This window comes from Dermacentor albipictus, chromosome 1 (genome assembly GCF_038994185.2).
Source record: "Dermacentor albipictus isolate Rhodes 1998 colony chromosome 1, USDA_Dalb.pri_finalv2, whole genome shotgun sequence".
Lineage (NCBI taxonomy): Eukaryota > Metazoa > Arthropoda > Arachnida > Ixodida > Ixodidae > Dermacentor > Dermacentor albipictus.
In genome coordinates, this window is record NC_091821.1 from 122416815 (window position 1) to 122439537 (window position 22723).

The 22723-nt window shown below is 43.1% G+C and overlaps 1 protein-coding gene across 2 annotated transcripts in view; it reads right to left on the reverse strand.

Moving 5' to 3' along the window:
- NELF-B (negative elongation factor B) overlaps positions 1 to 22723 on the reverse strand; it is a 69458-nt gene that overhangs the window by 26522 nt on the left and 20213 nt on the right. For both annotated transcript variants that reach the window (XR_010565219.2, XM_065435797.2), the window contains exons 5-9: positions 14868 to 14970; positions 14711 to 14806; positions 10896 to 10955; positions 9599 to 9752; positions 3875 to 4110 (exon numbers count right to left, since the gene is read on the reverse strand). Coding sequence is in view for 1 of the 2 variants with exons in the window: in XM_065435797.2 (XP_065291869.1) it covers positions 3875 to 4110; positions 9599 to 9752; positions 10896 to 10955; positions 14711 to 14806; positions 14868 to 14970 (649 nt within the window). In the remaining variant the exon portion in view is untranslated. The remainder of the gene's footprint in view (positions 1 to 3874; positions 4111 to 9598; positions 9753 to 10895; positions 10956 to 14710; positions 14807 to 14867; positions 14971 to 22723) is intronic.

Genomic DNA, 22723 nt, shown 5'->3' on the forward strand with positions numbered 1-22723 from the left:
GCTTGAAGATGACCTATAGGTGACTGACAACAACCCATGAGAACTGTGGACTGAGGTTTTGGAACCCACCGTCTCTTTCTTCGATGACTACGTGGAGAGCGACAGCACAGCACTAACAGCGGTGGACCTGACAACCGAAGAGATTGTTAACTGTGTTCGCGACATCTCCAGTGACGATGACGGCCCGAAGGAAGAAGACTGTGGGACACCGAACACAGAAGATGTGATCATGTCGAGCACTCATGTTTTAGTGCACATGAACAAAGTCTGCACTTTCATTACTCGGTGGAATGACATACCTGATGAGGTATTGCGCAAAGTGGAAGATGTAGACGCATTCCTAATTGGTTGTGCGTGCTGCATGCGCCAGAAGAAAATAGCCGATTTCTTCAAATAAAGCAGCTTTGAAGTGAGAGGAACATTTTTATTTGAGAGTACGCTTGTTTGCAAATGTGTCTACTGGCAAGGTATGTCATTTTCATTCCTAGGTTTGTCCACTGGCTTACAACTGTGAGTTTTTCATTACAACAATATTTCAAAATAATGAACAATTTTTGGCGGTCCCGCGTGATTCATTATATCAAGATTTGACTGTATACAGTTCTTACATTCTTTTTTCTTACTCCCACAATTGGAGACTGAAGAGGTCACCAACACATAGTGGCAGCAAACACAATTGTGTCCGCAAGCGTTGGGCACTAAAGCTGCACAGTGACCAAGCTCAGTGTGAAACATTTGTGCACATGCTTCAAATGGACTACTAATGCCATCTTGTTCTTTGGTCTGCCTATATTATTAATGCAATAAATTCAGCTTTTAATGGACCCGGCTATAACAAACTATCGGGTACAACGGACAAATTTTTGTTAATCTGTTAACTCTATGCAGCGGTGAAGCTATCTCGTATCATGGGATCTGAAGGGTGCGAAGGCAGAAGTCTCGGAATTGTCATCGGGCGCTGAAGGCAAGGGAAGGTGTGGAATACAATATAAAGCTACCCATGGAAGCAAATATTGCCACTCTTGCTAATGCAGCAGGAGTGGGTCACATCTGATTGCTGGCTCCTGATAAGTTACAAGGTGTTTGAAAATGGCCGACAAGTTGCCCAATACGCACAAAGCCAAAGCTTTTTGCTTTTTTCTTAACGAGGCCATGATGTATTTGTCCAACAGTTCTCTGTTGAGAGTAGAGGGTCCGATATGGTTATACACACAAGAAAATTGGGCTCCCAGTGCATATTTTAACCATAAATTTCAATTTGAAATCACTGCCTCTTAACTCCTCCCACTGACACCAACTGCCATTTTTGCAAGGCTGTGTGACGTCACGAACTGCAGGGGCCACCTCTGTGTCGTGTGCTTTGAAACAGTTCGAGACCACATTGGACGTCTTTCTCCACATGCTCTAGGACCCAGCAGGGTAGAAACGGCGTTGCCGCTGTATTGTGCACACAATTTCTTCACTTGGACAATAAAATATCAGTAGGAAACCACAGAGATGCGCCAAAATGCACATGCAAGAACTAAGTGATGCATGGTGGCCATGGCGTATTTTGAGCTCCTGCAGTCGCTTCCGGTTTGTGCAGTACACAAAAGTATGGCTTTTTGAGAGCGGCTTCTGTTACCCGAGGGAGCCATTTCTGGGGGTGCCCATTTATTTAGTCACTATTCAGTGTCACCAGAATGCTTTACGGTTCGACTGCGACATTTAAAATTCAAATACAAATTATTTACGGCACTGAATGCACTCAAATTTTGCCAGCTTGCTGTGGGACCCATAAGGTTTGACATATGTACATGCATTAATTCAAGCTAGAAAATTTGGTGTCATGGTCCCTTTAGAGAGGGGGGGGCGTGCATGGAATCATGGTGGAGTTACATAAGTCACCCTGGAAACAAGAATGTGAACAGCACCAGACAACACCCAGTGTCTCGATCACTACCAGTGTGCCGGCTCTGCCAAGGATTGCGTGGCTGCTCCATTGTTCGCATCATTTATCAAGGTGTGAAAAGCAGCTCGTAACGTTCTAAATTTAGCACATTATAAGCTAATGAACTTGGGCAAAGACTTTTGAAAAATGTGTATCATCCAGAAATTCGTATCAGGTGTGATCGTATCCCCGAGATTCTACTGCAGCATAACAAGCCTGAGCCACCCAGATTGGGGCATCCTAGCTCTACCGCTCCATTACTTGTGCGGCAGGTGCACAGCTCAAAGCTGATGCCAACCAACTCTACAAGGCATGGGGGTAACACATGGACATAAGTTTTCACTGGCGTCCAAGTTGCATCCACTGCATCCTGAAGTCGCATCTGGGTTTTTGGCACCCTTAGAGATGCAAAAAACCCAGATGCAACTTCAGGATGCAGATTAATTGGAAAGGACACTGGCCTCAGTTCAGCAAGATATTTCTATTTCCATTTCCATCATGATAGCAGCACACTGCAGCTCTAGGCATGTGAAATCATACCTTCAGAACCTAAAAAGTACAAAAGCAATGTATAAGAAGCTGTTTGCTACCACAACAAGCTCCCATTACACATGCTGAAATTAAAGTGCTTCATGCACATCTGTGTATGCAACCAAACATTTCTTACAAATAATAAACATGTTTTTTAAAAAGCGCTTTACTTTAGGCTGAATTTTACATCATTATCAAGATACAATAGACTTTCATTAACTTGACTTCAGTTAATTATAGTTTTCAGATAATTCAATCCTGATTTAAGCCCGGACTGGCACTTATGGGCCAAGACTTTCGTTATTTCAATCCTGAAATTGGCCCTTGCAGCATAATTAAAACTTGATTTGTCAGCAAGCATATGCCTGACTTCAGTGTTGACTTCAATGTGTATAGCATCTGCCTTGGCAGCGTTAGATGGCAGTGAACGAGTCAGACACAATATTTGATCCCAAAAATAGTGATTTTCGGTCTGCCTTTTCAAGTGATAACGGCAGCCCACAATGAGTGGTTACTGTATGTACCTGATTTTATTGCACACCTTTTTTCCAAAGAAAAGGGGTCGGTAAAATGTCTCCATCACAATCGGATATGAAACACATACAACATTCACAGTGTCGGTAACAGGCTATTGTCGGAGCAAGTATCACTGCCATTGTGGTCACAAGATGGTGACAGAACGAGTTTTCGCATAGGTCGGCAACAACATGCTGGTTTCATTACAAGAACCAATTTAAAAGAGAAACTATCTACGTGTAAAAGTTGGCAGCAACAGAGCTGCGTAACATGTTTTCGGTGTGTTGGGAGTTTTGTATGCATCGCAGGGCAAACAGGTGAAGTGGTTACTTTGGGCATAGGCCTTGTGGAGGTCCTCATCTCATTTGTGATCATTGTGCAGTTGCTCAAGATTAAATGCAGTGGAATGCATGGAGGATGACCAATGTGACACATGGCAACAGAGTTGTCAGAGAGTGACGATGATGGACATAAGGCGTAAATAAATTTAAATCCTGCAAAGGTATACTTTGTTGGTTTTATAGTTTTCTGATTGCCAGAATGAAAGGCATGCTACATTTTCTTCGTCAAGAAAACTGTGTGTGCATTAGACATGGATGCGCAAATTTCTAGTTTCAACCCATAAAACAGGATGTGTTTAGTATACAGGGCAAGTTAAAATCGACTAAATGTGGCCAAATAAATTAATGGCGTCCTTGGATTTCATTACTGCCCCCTCTTTTAATTAGATCCACCAAATCGTTTGATCACGGTCAAGCTAGTGAAATTTGACAGTATTGAAATTTTCTCTGCTGTTTTTCTTAATTCATGCCTGACAAGGATGCAGACTACAAATTTAGCCAAAGTTCACAGTCATGGCAGCTTGGCAATCAGCAGGCAGAGAGAGGGTGACCTTACTTCTGTGGTGGGAAGTGCAGCAGGCGTGCTGCCTCCAGAAGCGTTGCCACTCAGGCCACTGAGGAAGAACTCGTCAAAAACAACGGTGCAGAAATCCTCTTGGGCAAAATCATCAGCCATGAGAGCCAAGTGGCCAACCAGAGTGTGCAGGAATGGATCCTGGTAGGCGCGTTGGCCCTCCGCTCCCGCCAAGGTGCCCAGAACTCTCATTACGCCAGTTCGATCACGTTGGCGAGCTGTACATGAACAAAAAGAAGAGAAAGATATTTCACCAAACCCAACACCCAGTTCAGTCGAACTTCTGTGCTTCGGCACTTCACATGTGCTGTCCTTTTGCAGCAACCGAGTTTGAGTGAATTGTTCACTATAAATGTATGGCGCTTATGAAAATGTTAAATGTAATTGGAAGCAGTTTCAATAGGCAGGGTCCGAAAATTGCAAATGCCGTGAAATGTGGTCGTTACAACCAACAGATCGTTATAGCTGGGGTCATTAGAAGTGGGTTCAACTGTAGGAAACTTTGTTGCAGTTAGGTGTGCAATATTACGAATACCACAGAAGCTATTGGTAAATTGGTAAATTATGACTAAAGGCGCTTCAAGTGTGGCCACAAGCTATCCTCCAATTAATACATAGCAGACAACGCTACGAAGGCAGAGAGACTTTTCTCACTGCCTACATATGCGACCAAGAAATAATGCCCCACATATGAAACATAGTTATGGAGATACGTGCCATGTAATTTGATGTAAAATGAAGTACCATACTTTTATGTTGCAAAATTTTAAGTATTTGCTACTTGAAAGGCGTCAGAGATACGAACTTATCTACCACCAAATGGGAGTCACACATTTCTGTGACCAGCAGCCACAGCACATCACCTGCACTCACAACCAAAATATAGCATGTCACCAATATTGGAAGCACAAATGTGCAGAAGTAGAGTAGACCAATGTTGATAAGTTTTTCATGGGACAGTGGAAAAAAATGTAACAGCCAGGAAATCTTTACAGTGACAAGGAAGGTCCCACATCGCCACAGCTTCATCAGAAGCAACTCTGGATGGCTGCCAGTACACGACTGGATTTGGTACATGTATAATTAAGGGACACATACTATGCTCAGTGACAGTGGGCCCTTTCCACTTTTAACATGCTTCACCACCATGGAGGAAGAAAAAACTGAAGAGACCCACTACCCAGTCTGCGCACTAGGAGAAAAGTGTGGAGGAAGTCACGCACTATTTTTCACTGTGGCAGCCATGTTGCCAGGGCACAATGGTGGTTTTGTTATGGTGGTGTGCACTTGTGTGTGCTGCTCCATAGATGTTGTAATGTGGTAAAGGTATCCTAGGTATAGGTGTGCGCTAGCCTCAACGTTTTGTGCCGCCATGTTAGCTAAACTGTGCACTTCCAGCTGTTGTTGTGGCCAGGTGGGACTACAATAAGTAAAAGCATAAAACGAGCACACATACATCGCTGTAGACCATGTACTGCACCACAGTTGTAAGATGACCTGGGAGCATTGTTGTCATCTTCAAGGGATTCATGCTAATGTGCCATTACAGATTGAAACTGCTGTGCTTCAGTATGCACAATGAACGCCATACAGGCCAGTGAGTTTTGCAGTGCTCCTGCTTTTGACAGCGGACGATGCATTGGTGGCACACAAAATAGCCATGTGGAAGGAGGAGAAAGAAGCAGCTGCTGTGAGTAATAAAGGGACGAAGCCTGCTTACCGCAGACATCCTATCTGTGCGCCCGTGAGGCGCAGGGAAGTGAAGGTTGGCAGATGCAGTGATAGAGTGAACAAGGCTCGACATAATAATGTACGTCTGCGTGCACATCAAATGGCTGATTGTCGCACGTAGTGAGCCCAGTCAACATGCTAGCCGCATGCATCCGTGCATACTGTTTTGCACCACATGGCAGCTACCACAGAACTTTGTTTCCATGAAGCTTCACATACCATGAGAAGAATACACCTCAATACACTGTCAGGTATATAAACATGTTCTCTTCTGCTGGCTTCAGCGTTGGTGCACTGTGGCTCTTCCCATTGTCGCAGTGTGCAGCCACTTGAAACTTGTTCAATAAAGCAAAATGATGCCTCAAACCACGACTGGCATACATGTTTGTTCTCCTAAACTGCAGATGGGCTAGCCATGGGTCGATGCGTCAGGATGTATGTACTGTGCTGCCAGTCATCGCCTGAGTATTGTTGCAGTACTGTGAGAATGAGCAGATTTATTTTCACACAGTGAAAATAATGAAATATTAATAGTGTGAAATTTACACAAAGAGGCTTCACAAAGCGACGTCAGAGCCTCTCCTCAGTTGTTCCTTCCTTCATGTTTACCGCAATACAGTGAAAGCTCGTTAATTCGAACTTCAATAATTCGAATTTATGGATAATTCGAACTGTACGATTTGGTCCGGCCAAGCTCCACAGAAGTCTATGTATAAAAAAGTCCGTTAATTCGAACGCGAGAAGGTTCCCTCACGGATAATTCGAACTACGCTCGCCTGGCACACGGCCAGAGAAACACGCCTACTGCCTACACTCAAGGCTGTATTGCCTCCGAAACGGAGAGAACGGCGAGAAAAGGCGAAATCGGAAAAAAATCTAACCTGCGCGGGATCAGCCAGAAGCCAGCGGCGGCTGCCGCCTTTCCGTTCTACGTAACCTCCGAGACTTCTTGCCCGTTGCGAATCTCGGAGGCTTTACTAATCTTGTACAGCTGCTAATGTTGTGTGGATATGGCACGGCAAGCGCCAAAACACAGCGAATCAAGTACGTCGCAGCTGCGCTTGCAATCAAGAACCAACGAATCAGGCCCTTCGCCACCTTCACATGTTCAGCGTCTTTGTCTCGACAGTCTTCATCGGTTGTGCACCTCTGTTTTCAGATTAGGAGGCATCGGCCATCGCGATTCATTGTGATGGTGTTAAGCCTTGGCTAACGTTCGTTTCGGTGGACATCGGTGGTGGGGCACAGTCGGACCCAGAGCTTCAACTTGAAGATGGCGTGTGCCCGCGGCAAACGCCATCACTTTCTGACATGCCCTACTGCTTCCAAATCGCAGTGTACTGTTGCTCTCCTTCACTTTCGTTAGTTCGAACTTTCGTTAACTCGAACTGAAGCGGATTCCCCTTGCGGTTCGAATTAACGAGCTTTTACTGTATATAGCAATGCTTCACCCCATAACACGGCTGTATGGCGGCGCAGCTAACTTTACGGAACCAACAGAAACCACAACTGTGCCGAGACACTCTTACTGGAACTAACGAAAGTGTACTTCCGGAATTTCAGGGTGAAGCTTGACAGGCTTGACCATGAGTAACCCTTTATCATATTCGTAGCAACGTGCGAGAGCGAATTTGCCTCTGCACTGCTAAATTTGCTTGACCGCCGCATTCGAACGCAACACAAGATACAAGAACATTACAGAATGGCGGTGTATCAAATGGGAACATAACACATAAAAGTCAATTGGCTTTAGGTTGAGACCACAAAAACGCGTGAGACAATTTTGCATTATGGCCAGCACGAAGAAGCAGAATCTGCCATTCACAGTGAAGTTTGAAATTATTGAGTCAAGTGTGGATAGAAACGAAACCTGACATCACCACAACATCTGGACTCACATTACAAAGAAAACGATGCAAAACTGCTCCAGTCCTGGCAGTTTCTTCGGACCCAGTGATTTCTTAAAAAGTGCTCTGACGAGTGCAACAAAGCCATCGCCGGCTTCCACGAAGTTTGGAGTGAGTTGTCAGCATTTCCAGAAGCCATTGCTGGGTCAATGGTAAACAATTGTATGCTCGTGGACAAAGAACAAGGACTTCATCGCTGACATTGTGAATCAAGACACGAGTGAAAGGACAAATCTAAGACAATCTAAGGCTAAGACAAATCAGATCTTGCGCTTCTGCACACACACATGATAGGCCTCATCTGCTCTGTCCTTGGAAAATGTGCAAAAATGCACTCTTCCATGCAACGAAGTTATTTAAGCAGAAAATTCAGGTTGTTTGGTGCTACATCAATACAGGTGTTACACAGTGCACATTTGATTGCTATTAAGCCCGATCCAGATCAACTTTCTATGCTGCGATTGGCTCCTTTGCCCAAGCAGCAGAAGGGAGCCAATCGCGGTTGAGAATTTTGATCCGGATTGGTCTTGATCGCGATCGAAGGCGGCTGTGTGACCCCGGTAGTAGCCCGTTTCGTCAATAAAGTGCCATTACAAATTGTATGTGCTTTCATGTTGTCCAATTCTTTAGAAAGTTTATATCGAATTATGCCCTATATTGAGCTGGTACATGTTTTTTTGCAAAACCTATATAGCCGGGTTTGAAGGTATATTAAATATTAAACAGACTGTAAGGTCTGCTACATATTCGCTTATCTCGGCCATGCCTAAAAGAGGGAATGCTGGATAGGTTCACACGAGGCCTATGGTGAATAGCCTCAGGAATCAGATGCCTTTTGTGTGCCCAACCCAAGTGAGCATGGAGCGTCATTACAAAGCGCCTTTTCTGGAACTTGTACAGAAAGGTTGCTAGACCTCTGGTGGCTTCTCCAACCAGATGGGTTTGCTTCAGTATGTTTTTTTGAGTTGAGGGTTGGCTTGACCAAGAGAGAGGGATGCAGACGCACCATGCAGTAGGGGTCGGGCAGACGCCAGGCGTCGTGTCGTCGAAACAAGCTGGCCCCCACATAATGGCTACATTTTCCCCCCTGATGTCTTGCAGTTACTTGTTCTAAATAATGTTGCAAATATATTTTACAAAGAAGAAGTGCTCATTACTTTGGCACTGGCAAAGATCCGCCATCTGCGAAGAGCAGCAACCACCAGAAGCAACCTGAGAATATTAAATAAGATTGTCTGTTGAAAACGTATAAAGTTAACTGCCCTGTGAAAGGCGTGGAGTGAGGCCTCTATAACCATTGCCTGCCATGCATGAAACGGAGTATAATCGAAGTTGCCGTCCAGTACCTCGTGATGAACAATAAGCTGCTGGCCATCTCATTAGTAATGAAATAGTCAGGAGATACACTCAATAGTAAAAAGTGCACCCATGTGGGTGTGGATGTGCTTGTCGTGTTATTGCTGCTGCCAAAGTGCAAAGGAAGTGGTCAGGATCACAGTGTTCTACAGAAATTCAGTGAGCTCTTCAGACAAGTTGTGAGAACACATAATTTGCACAAGATTATGAAAATTGCCCTTTTTGTGGAGATTTCTTGCAACATAGAAACAAGGTTAACCGATAAATAATAATAATATTTGGGATTTTACGTGCCAAAACCACTTTCTGATTATGAGGCACGCCGTAGTGGAGGACTCCGGAAATTTTGACCACCTGGGGTTCTTTAACGTGCACCTAAATCTAAGTACACGGGTGTTTTCGCATTTCGCCCCCATCGAAATGCGGCCGCCGTGGCCGGGATTCGATCCCGCGACCTCGTGCTCAGCAGCCCAACACCATAGCCACTGAGCAACCACGGCGGGTCGAGGTTAACCGAGTTCTTCACTGAATAAAGACATTCTGATGCAGCAACCATGTATTTATTGTTCTGATGATTCAACATTCAAATTAATGTTTTTCAGGCCAATGAAGTCTAAACTAACGGAAATTTCCTATACTTTTGGCAAAATGTGACAGGGAAGATCAAGCGCACAAAGCAGACACAGAGTAACGAGACACAAATAATGCTGACCAGTGTGAAAAGTGTAATAGAGTGCCAGCACGCTGGCCACTGCATTCTCCTGAACATAAGCCTGATATGCATCGGGAGGTGGTCCTGAGTGCTCAATAGTTGTGATGGCTGACTCTCGGTCGTCCTGGGGCAGTCGGGAACTCAGGCTTCGTACCTAGAAAATAGAATAAGTAAGGCAATGAATAAAATGAAAGTTCAGCAAGAGTTCATGAAGTTTTAAATGAGGTACCTGTACAGCTTAGCAGGGGCGCAGGAAAGGGCATATATCTCCTTAGAAATTTCTGGCATAAAACATGCACCAGCACATGCCCCCCCCCCCCCCTCCAAATTCCTGGCTACACCACTGCAGCCAAGTTACAAACATAAAAAAAAGCAAACATTGATTGACATTTTGACTCTATACATCAGGTTTCAAATGCAAAAGTAGGTGCAACATGGCACTCCCACATCCTTGAGCACATTCACAGTCAAGAGAGAAACAGGCTACCTGTTTATCAGTGATAATCTGGTTAGTCAGAATTCTGAAGCAATTACTGCATCAGAAAAAGCCAGTTTAGGAGTACATTGCATAAGAGCCAGGAGCATTTTAGAACAACATGGCGTACCACAAAGGCAATCTTGCAGCAATTAATTGACAATGATCTTCCTGCTGGGCCAGTCTATGCTTAAAGAAATGATATGGTACATTATGAGCTGCTAACATTAAACATGCTATCACACACAGGTGTGAAAATGTGCACGCTCTACAGCTTGTTACAGAAGCACCACTTTCATCTGGCACTCGAGTGCCTCCTGACCCACATCATGCAAGCAGAATTTTTTTCCACAGCGGCATGTGAATAAAGCCACCATAGTCGGCAACCACTTGTTTATTTCTGCATCTTTTGGAATGAAAGGTGCCCTGACTCAAAACATATTAATTTGTAAAACTTGTTACATTACTTTAATGCTTTCTATGCACTTGGTGTTTCCAGGCTCAAGTTCCATAAGAATTAAATTCTGGGGTTATACATGCCAAATTCACAACCTGATAATAAGGCACACAACAGTGGGGAACTCTAAATAAATTTTGACCTCATGGCGTTCTTAAACATGCCCCTGATGCATAGTATACGAGCATTTTTGCATTCCCCCTCATTGGAATGTGGCCAGTGCGGCCAGGACTAAACCCACTTTTAGGAGATTATGGGCACCTTGCCAATCAGTGAAAGAAAGAGGTTTCATAAATGCTAAAGATGCATTGTATATCAGATTTCTTTGTGTAACGAGAAAGTTCAAAGCTCGCAGCATTTCTTACCTGGTCATCAACCATGAGAGACATAAGAGCTGGTAAAAACTTGGTGATAAGCTGCACATCCTGCACAAAAACAACATGATTGAAATGTATATGCATTATTGTGTACTACTAATGCAATTTTTTCAGCACAGCTGCTATGATGTATATATTTAAGATAAGATTTCCTTTGTGCCATGGGCAGGCAGATTTAGGCTGTGATTTTTGAATACAGTGGGAATGAAAACACAAGAATGGATTTCGACATTCATACACCATAACTGTTAGGATGTGAATGTGCAATGAAGTGGTAGCAACGATGTGACTGGTACAAGCCATCTTGGAGCATATTCTGGAGCAGCGAAACAGCTTTTGGAGCAGACAAGTAGCTTTTGTAGGAGACAGCTGGCACATGCTTTGGATGTAGCCACCACAAAAGTACCATGCTCTTATGAGGAAGCTATAACTTGGGCTCAACTCCAATGCAGTCTATTGAAATGCATATAAAATGCAGTAATGCTTTTCTGAGATAACCTATGGGCCAATAGTAATGAAATTTGTTGCATTTGAAAGAGAAAGTTGAATTCTAGTGACTGTAGGAAGCAAAATTTGGATTAAGGTCTGAATTTTTTAACAAAAGCTGCTGAAAATCGGCAAGTTCCAAAAAAGTAGAAGCACGAAGTTTACAAATTCGTAACCTCTACACAAAAAACATATATCGCAGTTCCGTCAATAGCAATTAGGACATCCAATGTGGACAAATTAGATGTATTAATTGATACCTTACATGAATTTGTTACAATGCTTACAAGGGTCTTGCAAAAGTCCTACTCACATATTAGTGGTGTACTAGTTGAGAGACATGTATAATACATCAATTTTGTCTGCTTTAGATGTACTATTATATGTAATTTACAGAATTGTGATACCATTTTTGCATTGCTGAGTTATGGTTAACTTGATAGTTTTATTTTCTGGAAAATAATGATTTCCAACAATTATTTATTGAAATGTCGATGGTCTAAATAAAAAGTCCGCTTTCAATAGCCACTACATTTGAACTTTTTCTGTTAAATGCAACAAACATCAAATTTAGTGCAGTGGTTGCTGAGAAAAACGATTTCTCCTTTCCCATGTATTTAGACAGGAGCCCTCGCACTTGAAGCTGACAATGTGCAGTTGCCTTACTCAGCGCACAGCTGTGTGCCTGGCTGCACGAGTGTATGCTTAGAAAGCCGGTAAGTTCGAGCATAGGATAGGAGTGTAGTAATTTAAATGAGAAGGCTATAAAACATCCTTTACACCAAAATGTCATGGAGAAAGTAGGACCTCTCTACCCGCAAGCAATTTGGAAAGCTCAAGATCGGGAGTGAAAATGCCTAGCCCGCACAACAGCTAATGTTTAAAACATTCATTTTGCACACTCATAACCATCTTCTGAGTTTTTTTAATTGATGCTATTCATGCATCTTCAAAGAGGATGGGCCAGTCCTTATCAAATTGTGTACACATGACAATGATTGCAGCATGTTTATGTATTGTCGTCATCCCTGCAAGACAATATATTCACGCTTTATGATAAAGGATGTAGTAGTACAAGTCTTTATTGCTTCACAAGGTGGTCGCAAGTTTTGACAGATATGAAATATAGAAGGAAGTGCAATAGTAAAAGACTGTGCAAGTTGTGCAATTTGATACTACGAACAAAGCCCACTAAAATAGCTTCCAGTCGGCAAATCCCGCTATTGTTTTAAAGGAAAGTACACAACAGTACAGGCATTTACTGTAGGGAGATAATATGGCTATATATAAAATTTCAACAAGTACCTAGACACTAGAGAAAGGTACAATATGTACTGAACAAAAACATTTTATAACTATCGCCAAGATAGCAAATTAAATTAATATATTTTACGAGTATTATGCTATAGCCTTTCAACCCTTTGGGGCTCAAAGACAAATATACCGCAGCGCGGAAAAGCCTCAAATATATTTACAGTGCCATCTGTATGTTTTAAAAACGCGCCAATTTTTAAACTGTTGCACAGCAAGTGCTGCCACCCTGTGTGGATACAAGAATTTTTTTTTTCTTTTTTCGCTCCATAGTCTCTTGATTTCAATTTCACGGCTTCTTTATGCTGGTGTTACAGCGACCACTTGCGCATCTGCACTTGCGTGGGTGTGCAAGTGTGGATGTGCAAGCGGTCGCTGTGCATGCATCGAATCTATGGGCGTTCACTGGGGATATGAAAATATTTCGTTGTCGTTGGACTTCAATATCGCGAGTTGCGACTGTACGTACGATACTTCAAGTGCAAAATGATGACAGAGCAATTGAAATAGGAATGTCACCCAGTAAGCTTGAAAAGAAGAGAAGAATCTCCAACAGGTGAGCTGGAGCAACCTTGATTTTTACCTGCATCTCGGCTTCTGAATTGCTACTGTTCGCAGAGTTGCCATGGGAACAACTGAACTGTTGGTCACCTGTATAATCTTCGCACCAAACTGAAAGAGATGCTATGCTTTTCTTGTATTTAAAATGACCTTACAACAGGCCATTTACTTTTCTTTGGGGTTCTCGTGAAGTATGCAGCTAGGGAAATGGGTTGGTGTGAAATGCTTTGACAAAATCACCTGGCATGGACATCTCATTTGAAACTGTTTAGGTACTGTGCCGTCTATCTTTGTGCACTCATTAGGGCTCAAAATGACTTTCACAAACATAATCTGTCGACTGAAGAGCACAACCACTTTTGGGTATTACACACCTCCACCCTTTCAGGTAATCCTTGTCTTTCGGCACAGAAAACAGTGAGAACTTCATGCAAGACTTGTACCCTGTATTACAAAGATGGACAAAATATTTTTTGATCATTACTTTTACTTTACTTCTATTCAAGACACCAATGATCGGACATGTGAATGTCAGACTTGCGAAGCGCTATGTGTATACGCGCGTTGAAATCTTAGATACAGTTGAAGCTCTGTTTAATAAAGTGATGATACGGGTAAAATTATTTCGTTAAATCGGGAAGTTCACAAAATTGAGAAAGAAATTTTTCAGACCTTCGAAATATAATATTGTAACGTAGCGACCTGCAAAGGCCACTGCAGCACTGTATTTGCCACTAATCCAGCCATCTGTCACATAAACCATGAAATAATGAAAGCAACCACAGTCGCCCTTCTTAGGTAGTGTTAAGTCGGCTGTTTCGTGCATCGGCGCGGTGTGCAGCCTCGCCAAAATAAAAGCTAGGGAAATGACCATGGCGCCAAGATGTTTTAATGCGATAGCTTTAGAGCCCACGCTCGAAGAACCAGTCTTTATCAAAATTAGAAAGAAATCACTGCCTTTTTTACTCATTTATTTCAGGAAAAACTTCGTTAAATTGAGTTCGACCAAGTTTCTTTCATTAATTTGGGTTGATGGTAACACTGAACCCTATGGGTACCTGTCGGGGAATGCAAATTTTTTCGTTAGATCAGGAACTTCGTGAAGTCGGGTTTCGTTAGAGATTTAACTGTACTACATCTTGAAATAAGATGTTAAAACATACATGCAACGAAAATGAGCATGTTTCTAGCGGTAACGAAAGAGTTAATACACCTTTCATATTCTTCCACTCTGGTTCGCATGTACTAACATGTGCAACTAGAACTGTAAGAGACACCAGTTTGTCAGAACGTGTACCACTGCTACGTAACAATTTCATTACACATGTTCAAGAACCGCATAGTTCTGTAATGTGTCTATATGCAAAGCAAAATACTGGTCTCTCTTATCCTAACAATGCGTATATATCATGGATGTTGGGACAGCAAATTGTACCTCAACTTACCAGCTTTGGCTCCTTGTACTGCTGGGTACTTATCATGTCCCATGCCTGAAGCCCAAGAGCCAACATACGCAACAGCAACACCAGTACCTGGTTGTCCTGCAAGTGCCAAAATGTCTGTTACCTCTGCACTTTATGAGTGGCAATATAAATGCCTCACCCTTGGAAGTCCTTCGATGTTAATAAGATGGTTGATGATCTTCAAAGCTGACTGTGCAAGGAAGTTGATGGCATATGGATCACAAAGTGTCATGGATAGGTCACTGCAATGAGAAATAGTTCCATGAAGCGAAACTACCTACAGCAGCAGTGTGATGCCACATTTGTGAAGCTTATACTTGAACTTTATACACTGAACAATAGAAACAGGTGACAGTTTTTCAACAGAGCACAGCAGATTCTATTTAAGGGGCTCCTGAACCGATTCTTGTCATACCTAAAAGAATGATTTAGACACCGAGGGTACCTGCCAACCAAAGCTTTCTCACAGAAATAAACTGCTTTTCCCAGTGATCTCCTGTTCCCCGTCTTGTCCCCGCTGATTAAATCCTGCACTTTCAAATTTCCCTAACACAATTTCACCCAACCCTCTGTCACCCTTGATTATGTTTCCTTCCCTTGGTCCCTCCATTCGGTTACTATAACATGCCCAAAATTACCTGCTCTATACATCACCTGCCCAATTCTACTCTGGATCAGTTACCCACGCCTGCTCTCTAATCCCCAACTGCCGCCTTCCAGTCTCTTAACATTGCACCTCCGATTTCACTTCTTCAGTGTTTTCCCTGCATCGGATGCATGACAAGTGCATTCGTGGCATTGCACCAAAGCAGCCAACCAATTCTTTTTCGACTCATTCTCAATTATTCACACTTTATTGCAGCATCACTTTGGGCTCCACAGAACCAACGCGAGTACAATGAGTGAGCTAAAATTTGGGTGCCAGGCTATTGTTTGTTGAATTTTCCAGACAAATCATATCATACATATCATATCACAAAATTTGCTGCTTTAACTAATGAGACTACCTTCATTAATTTCTCCTTGTACAGTGATTTGTCAGCTTTCCTAGTGCCATATGGCCACTAAGCCCAATGGGCATCAACTTTCATCTTCAGGATCAAAATACAGTAGACTTCCCTTAATTGAACTCCGGCTAATTCTACTTTTCAGTTAACTTGAAACCAAACGACGGCCACAGCCAGTGCCCATACATTTCTATGGGCCTAAACTTTTGTTACTGTGGTCACGAAATTGGCTTTTGCTGGTCAGTGCGCACATGCCTGACCCCAATGATGACCCCGATAGCACCTGTGTCTGTCTTGCTGAAGCTTAAGGAAAAATGAATGTGTCCAGTACACATCATCTCCCAGTGAAAACGCTTATTTTCGGCCTGTCTCAGGAAGACGTCCAAGTGGAAACGGTATCACACAATGAGTGATTACTGTACTCGCCTGATTCTAACATGTGTCCTTTTTTTCCAATAAAATTAGTTTGAAAATTGCCTGTGCAGTGCAATCAGATACAGAACCAAAACCATATTCCCAAAAGCCTACACATCATAGCTAGCATAGTCAGTGTCATCACAAGATGGTCACCGTGGATGGCGGCAGAATACGTTCTCATGTAGCACGACAATGATGCACTGCTTGTAGTCTTTGATTACGAAAGCTCATTCAAAAGATAAGTTACTTTACGTGCTAAGCAGGTAGCAACAAGTCGTGTGCAGTAAAACCTTGTTAATTCAGATTACATGGGACCTGAAAAAAACATCTGAATTGACCGAATGTCGAATTATTGAGGGTATCAAGAAAACAAACAAGTGCGTACTATGTCAACAAACTTTGAATTAAATGCTGTTAAATTAAATTTTTAATTAAATCATGTTTCTATTTTGCAAAAAAGCACTGCGGAAGCTGCAACTCTCATCATCTCGTGACTGATTGGCTCTCGCAGCGGCAAATGCCTCGCGACTTCCTTTGTAGCGCGGCCGCGGCACACACCTTCCATGTGAGACACACTTTTCATTGTTGCGTGCACATCCCGATTGTTTTTTTGCCAGTGAGCTGGTCGCCAACAGATCATCTATCCATCGCGATGTAGCTGGTTCTCTTCATCCTTGCTTTGCAACAGGCTTTGCACCGAGTTTTGACAGATATGCACTAAGTCAATATGATAACTGTTTGCTGCATCTGCTACGAACAAAACCGCGGCTGCTGTCAACGCAACCATGGACGGCGACCTTGCACTTTCGAAGACACATGGCTGATGCACACACGAGTCAAAACAATACTAACGTCTGCTGCAACAACAGCAGATGAAACCGCGACTGCTATCGGCACAATCATGGACGGCAATCTTGCAGTTCTGAAGGCGGTCTACGCGTGCACAGAGCCAAAATGAAACTACTGCTGCTGTTGCCACTACGGATGAAACAGCAGTAGCTATCAACACAATCACAGATGGTGACTACACAGTTATGAAGGCATGTGGCAGACATGTGTATTGAGTAAAAACGAAACTACTGTTTGCTGCAATCACCACTGGAGACTACGCAGTTATGAAGGCACGCGGCCAACGGAGTGTTATGTGCGGCGGTAAATGCAAGAATAAAGGCTTTAAAGGCATAAAGCTTTCCAGCGTTGATGTCATCCTTAAGCGATTTCCTGTGATGACTACGGCGATGCAGACTCCAGCACTCAATTTTGGTTGGACGCTAGAATTGTTTTTGCTCTTTTGCGTCGCTAACACTTCGCTCCTTTCTGTTTGTGTCTTGACATTAAACGTGTTAATTTTATGGCTTAATAACAGATCTCGTGGCCACCAGTGACCAAAAAGTTTGCTGTGATGCCTCCTATATTTGCGGATAACTTTCTGTAGCAAAGATAGGAAAGGTATGGGGGCACAGCTCCTGTACAGGTGTTACCGCGTCAAGTAGTCTAGCAGTGTTTCACAACGCTTTTGGTTTAGTGGAGTAGATATTTAATCGGCGTAGCTTCTGCGTGTGACAGCTTCGCATTTGCCTAGACACGGAAGAGAAAAATAGAAACCTAAGTCAAGCATGACACTTCATGTAGTGTTTTGTCTTGTTTTGCTTTCGTAAATAAGCAAGAAGCATGGAAGAATGCAGAAGGAAATGTGAGACTTTCTTCATAAGTGCACTCATTTGTGCCTGCATTGCCTCTGTAGCTTTCCCTTCATTGACACAGAACACATGTCCACTTGTCGAAACGTTGGCTACTGCTTTCACCTTGTTCTCATTTTGCTCATCATGAATTTCCATCTCCTGCCCTCCCCATGTTTTCCATTAGTATAGCGCGTGTTAAGCGTTTAACGCAGTTGGCTTGCAGTAACTTGCAGACAGCAGTGCAGCTTTGTATGAGAGAGACTGCCATTATTTAAACCCATGCAAGGTGACTTTGAACACTTAGAGCACCGGGCAAGAAAATATTAGATTGAGCAAGAGACGTAAAATTCTTAAAACATGGGCACTTCTAATTAATTTAAACCAAATGTATTTAGACTTGAATATGACTTGCGCACTGCTGCAGTGTTCCTGGCAAGCAATGCACGGCCCATTCGAAGCCTTTCGCATGTACATTTTAAGCGTACTTCTGTCACTGTAAACGAAGCAACCATACATAAATACAATAAGGACATTGAATAGGTATTAACAGTAGGGGCATGCAAATACCTAATAGTAGATTTCGAATCGAATCAAGAAAAAAAATATAGCTGAATATCGAATATCAGAAAATTTAACACAAACTTTCACGCTTCCAAACTTTTGGCGAAAATCACAGTGCTGCACATGCTTAGGAGGCTAGTCCCATTACTTAAGAATCGAGATGTATATACGAGGCACGTTCTGAAAGTAAGTTTTGTCATTTTTTCTTAAGACACTACACCCAGGTGAAACAAACAATCACCATAAGAATCCACGGCCCTTGCTGGTTCAACAACAGAAGGAGCGCCAGCGGAGAAGGAATGATGCATGCACAGAGTGCCGAAGAAGAGAGAGTAGCAGCAGACCGGCATGTCCGAGGTTATTCGAGTACAAATCACGATGGCAGACAGACGTGTGCTGACAATGTGGTCGCCAATGGAACTGCATGCTGGTATGAATGAGCACCTGTTCCCTGCATTGAAAGCTGCACTCTCTGATCATAACTTCCAAAACAATGCTGAGGTGCAGCAGGCTGTGTGACAATTCCTTGTATCACCGGGTACTGAGTTTTACCAGAGTGCTCTGTTCAAACTGATTGCACGCAACGACAAATGTCTCAATGTCGGTGGCGACTATATGGCAAAATAGTGCAAGGTGTATAATTCATCATGTCATGGCGTATTTTTTTTGCAAAAAAGCTTCCGTGTGAAAATAAATGACGAAACTTTCTTTTGGAACTTCCCTCGTAGTATGCTCTACTCTTTTTACAGGGAGCACCAAATTAGTATGCCAGCACCGATAAGAACTCAGTTCGTAAATGAATGTCTGAAAAACATTTTCATCAATATAATGTTTGTCACAAGATTTGCAACAAATGCCTGCCCCACTCTCCCCATAGAAAAAAATTCCTGGCTACACCACTGCAGCTAAGCTACAAAAAAAAAAAAGAAAAAGAAAAAAGCAGACAATGTCATTATGACCCTATACTTCAGGTTTCAAATGCAAAAGTAGGTGTAAGCAATGTGGCACTCGCATGTCCTTGTGCACATTCATGGTCAAGAGAGAAACAAGCTATCTGCTTATCAGTGATAACCCAGCCAGTAAGAACTTTGAAGCAATTACTGCATCAGAAAAAGCTAGTTTAGCAGTACATTACATAAGAGCCAGGAACATTTTAGAACAACATGATGCACCACAAAGGCGATCTTGCAGCAATTCATTGACAATGAATGACCTTGCTGCAGGGCCAGTCTCTGCTTAAAGAAATGATATGGTACATTGTGAGCTGCTAACATTAAACATGCTTTTCATCTGGCACTTGAGTGCATGCTGACTCACATCATGCAAGCAGAATTTTTTATACAGCGGCATGTGAATAAAGGCAACATAGTTGGCAACCACTTGTTTATTCCTGCATCTTTTGGAATGAAAGGTGCCCCGATTCAAAACACATTAATTTGTAAAACTTGTTGCATTCCTTTAAAGGGGCCTTGAACCACCCATCAGGCTTGGTTGAAGTAACATAGTCCGCGGGTAGCATACGCTGCTGTGAACATTTCAGCCAAGTTTTGTTGTCGTACATGGTGCGTGAAGCTCGCAAGCGGATTCCAAAGTCACCTTTCTCTCAAATGCTCTCTTTTCAACAGAAAGCCCTGTCCTCGCTCTCTTCTAGACGCACTATTTTGCCATCGAATGCACTATTTTGTCACTCCCTTAGACTGCTGCTATTGGCCGATAGCTGACATAAAGTTGCAGTCATCTACACGGTATAGATACCGTGGCTGCCGCAGGGTTCCACCACGAGTCCAGTGGCTGAGCGCACTGCGGCTCACTGAGGACCCCCGTGTTTGGCTTATGTTTAGCGTGTCATAGGCACCAAAGGTGAAAGTCAGGGCGTCTATGTTAACATCCAAAATGAAACTTGAACTGCGCACCATGGCGAGATTTAGAAGGTGGAGCACCGTGGGCATGCCCCACTATGCCGTAGCCTTTGCAGTGCAAGGCATTGAAGAAGGAACGGGAGGACAGTGGAGGCTGTGTTTGATTGCCAATAGCGCCGCTTCTGCTGAACACATTGAAGTACTTTTTGTGGCAAAGTATTTCTGAAATAGCCTATTTTCACTTCAAATGCCTTTCTCCACTTCGATAAACAGTGGTTCGGGGCCCCTATAATGCTTTTTATGCACTTACTGTTTCCAGGCTGACGTTCCATAAAAAATTAAATTCTGGGGATATACATGCCAAGACCACAATCTGATAATGAGGGACACCATAGTGGGGGACTCAGAATTAATTTTGACCGCATGAGGTCCCTAAACGTGCCCCAATAGATACTATATGAGCATTTTTGCATTCCCCCTCAAAGAAATGTGGCCAGTGCAGCCGGGATCAAACCCACGACCTTATGCCCAGCAAGGCAACACCATAACAATTTATCTACTAATGGTGAGTCAAACTGCAACTTTCACAAGTTCAGCCTTTCAATGCATTTCAAATGTACAGAGTATACTGCGAGTACACAGAACAAAACCACTCATCTTTAGGAGATTATAAGCACCTTGCCAATCAGTGAAAGAAGCAGGAAAATATTTTTATCGATGGAATGTCCCTCACACAATGTTTTTTTCTAAATTAAGTTTACTGCTACTACCACTGTCAGAGATTTAAGTGCTTTTTTCCCTCTGAAGCTAAATAAATAGCAAAGTTGTCCTAAATACCAATGGGGTTTTCAGTTCAACAGTGGGTCATACTGTGTATAACGGCAATCTCCTATTGCTTAGAAAGTATTGCTTTCCTGTTTTCTTCCAGAAAGCACGAGTGTTTTTCTATTTTATGGCTGGTGATTTTTATGGGTTGTCATCAGCTAGTCGAGACCAATTTGCGCGACAGACAAAAGTGGGAGATGTGTATCATGACACTCGGCAGCACTCCATGCAGTCATCAGTGTCGTATGCATCGACCACAGCCGGTATCGATAGAAAAGACCGCTCAAATCAGGAGGCCCATGGCACGCTTACGTGACGTCCCCCCCCCCCCTCTTTTTCAGTCTGCATCCATATGCTGTCCGTGTAAATGTGTCTGCAGCCAGGGGACAGTGCACTGTAACGTAAAATTTTATAGCCCAACAAGCTAGTCTCGCAATGGGTTGCTCGAATGTACGAAAAAAGACCGTTGTGTGCCTGTGAACAGTGTTCAGTACGAGGGGCCACCATACGATATTTTGCAAGAATGGCGGCCGTGAACATGCAACGATCATCCCATGCACTCGCTTTCATTAGTCCGATCTTCACACAGCTTCCATGCTTTCCACACCCTCTACTTTTGTTGTTCCCTCTGTTCACGTAGTATTGATTGCTTCAATTGGTATCATCGACCTGGTTAAACCTTGTACTGATAGAGATTGCGTGCCATGGGAACACTGTGCCTGTCAAGGCACCGATCATGGCCGGGTCATACACTGAAGGTACTGATATTCAACGATTTGCACATGCCTAATTAATAGGCATCTCCTGCCCGGTGACTCAGCCAGCAAAGCATATTTGGTTTACCAGTCCCGTTGGTAGGTATGATTGTGTGATAAGTGAAGATACGCAACTCCAGAGTCCCCAACAAAATAAAAGCTTGCATTTATGGAAGTGCTAATCTACGCTCACACATTATTAGATGTGAATACAGCAGAACACAGGCTGGAACAGCTAGAATGGCGTGACACTTGATGACTGCGGTGACACATGATATCCTGAAGATTAAGTTAACAAAACACTGGCTAAATACGTAGCTGCAACCACCCTCTAAAACTAGCCTGAATACTTACCATTTGCAGTGTTATGAAGCAGCTTGGGTAAAAACGGGACACCTTTATGGTTTCGCCACAGCAAGTCACAAAGTTGCACTTCAGAGCAATTGGTACAGCTGTACCACCCTTGTATGCTGTACACAATGTGTGTGTTTATTAAGAAGTGTAAAAAAAAATGTCAGAAGTGGTTTACGGGCCCATTAACTTCTATAGAGTAGAACCCCATAGATGTGTTCTTCAAGGGAATGTAGGGTGAAAATGTAACAGCGAGCAAGGCCGCAAATCACCACAGTAATGTCAGAAACAGCTCTGAATGGCTGCCAGCACAGTTATTAGACGTCTCAGCACTTGTGAAGTAACAGGAGATGGTGCGTGCACATGTACATATAGCGAAGGAATGCATACATTGTTCGACGACAGTAGCCCCGTTCTACTCTTGATATGCTTCACTGCATAACACAGCTATATTGCGGCAAAGCTGACTAAAGAGAACCCGCGATTATGCAACACATTTAAAGGGTCCCTGAAACAGTTTAGACAAATTTTGTAGATG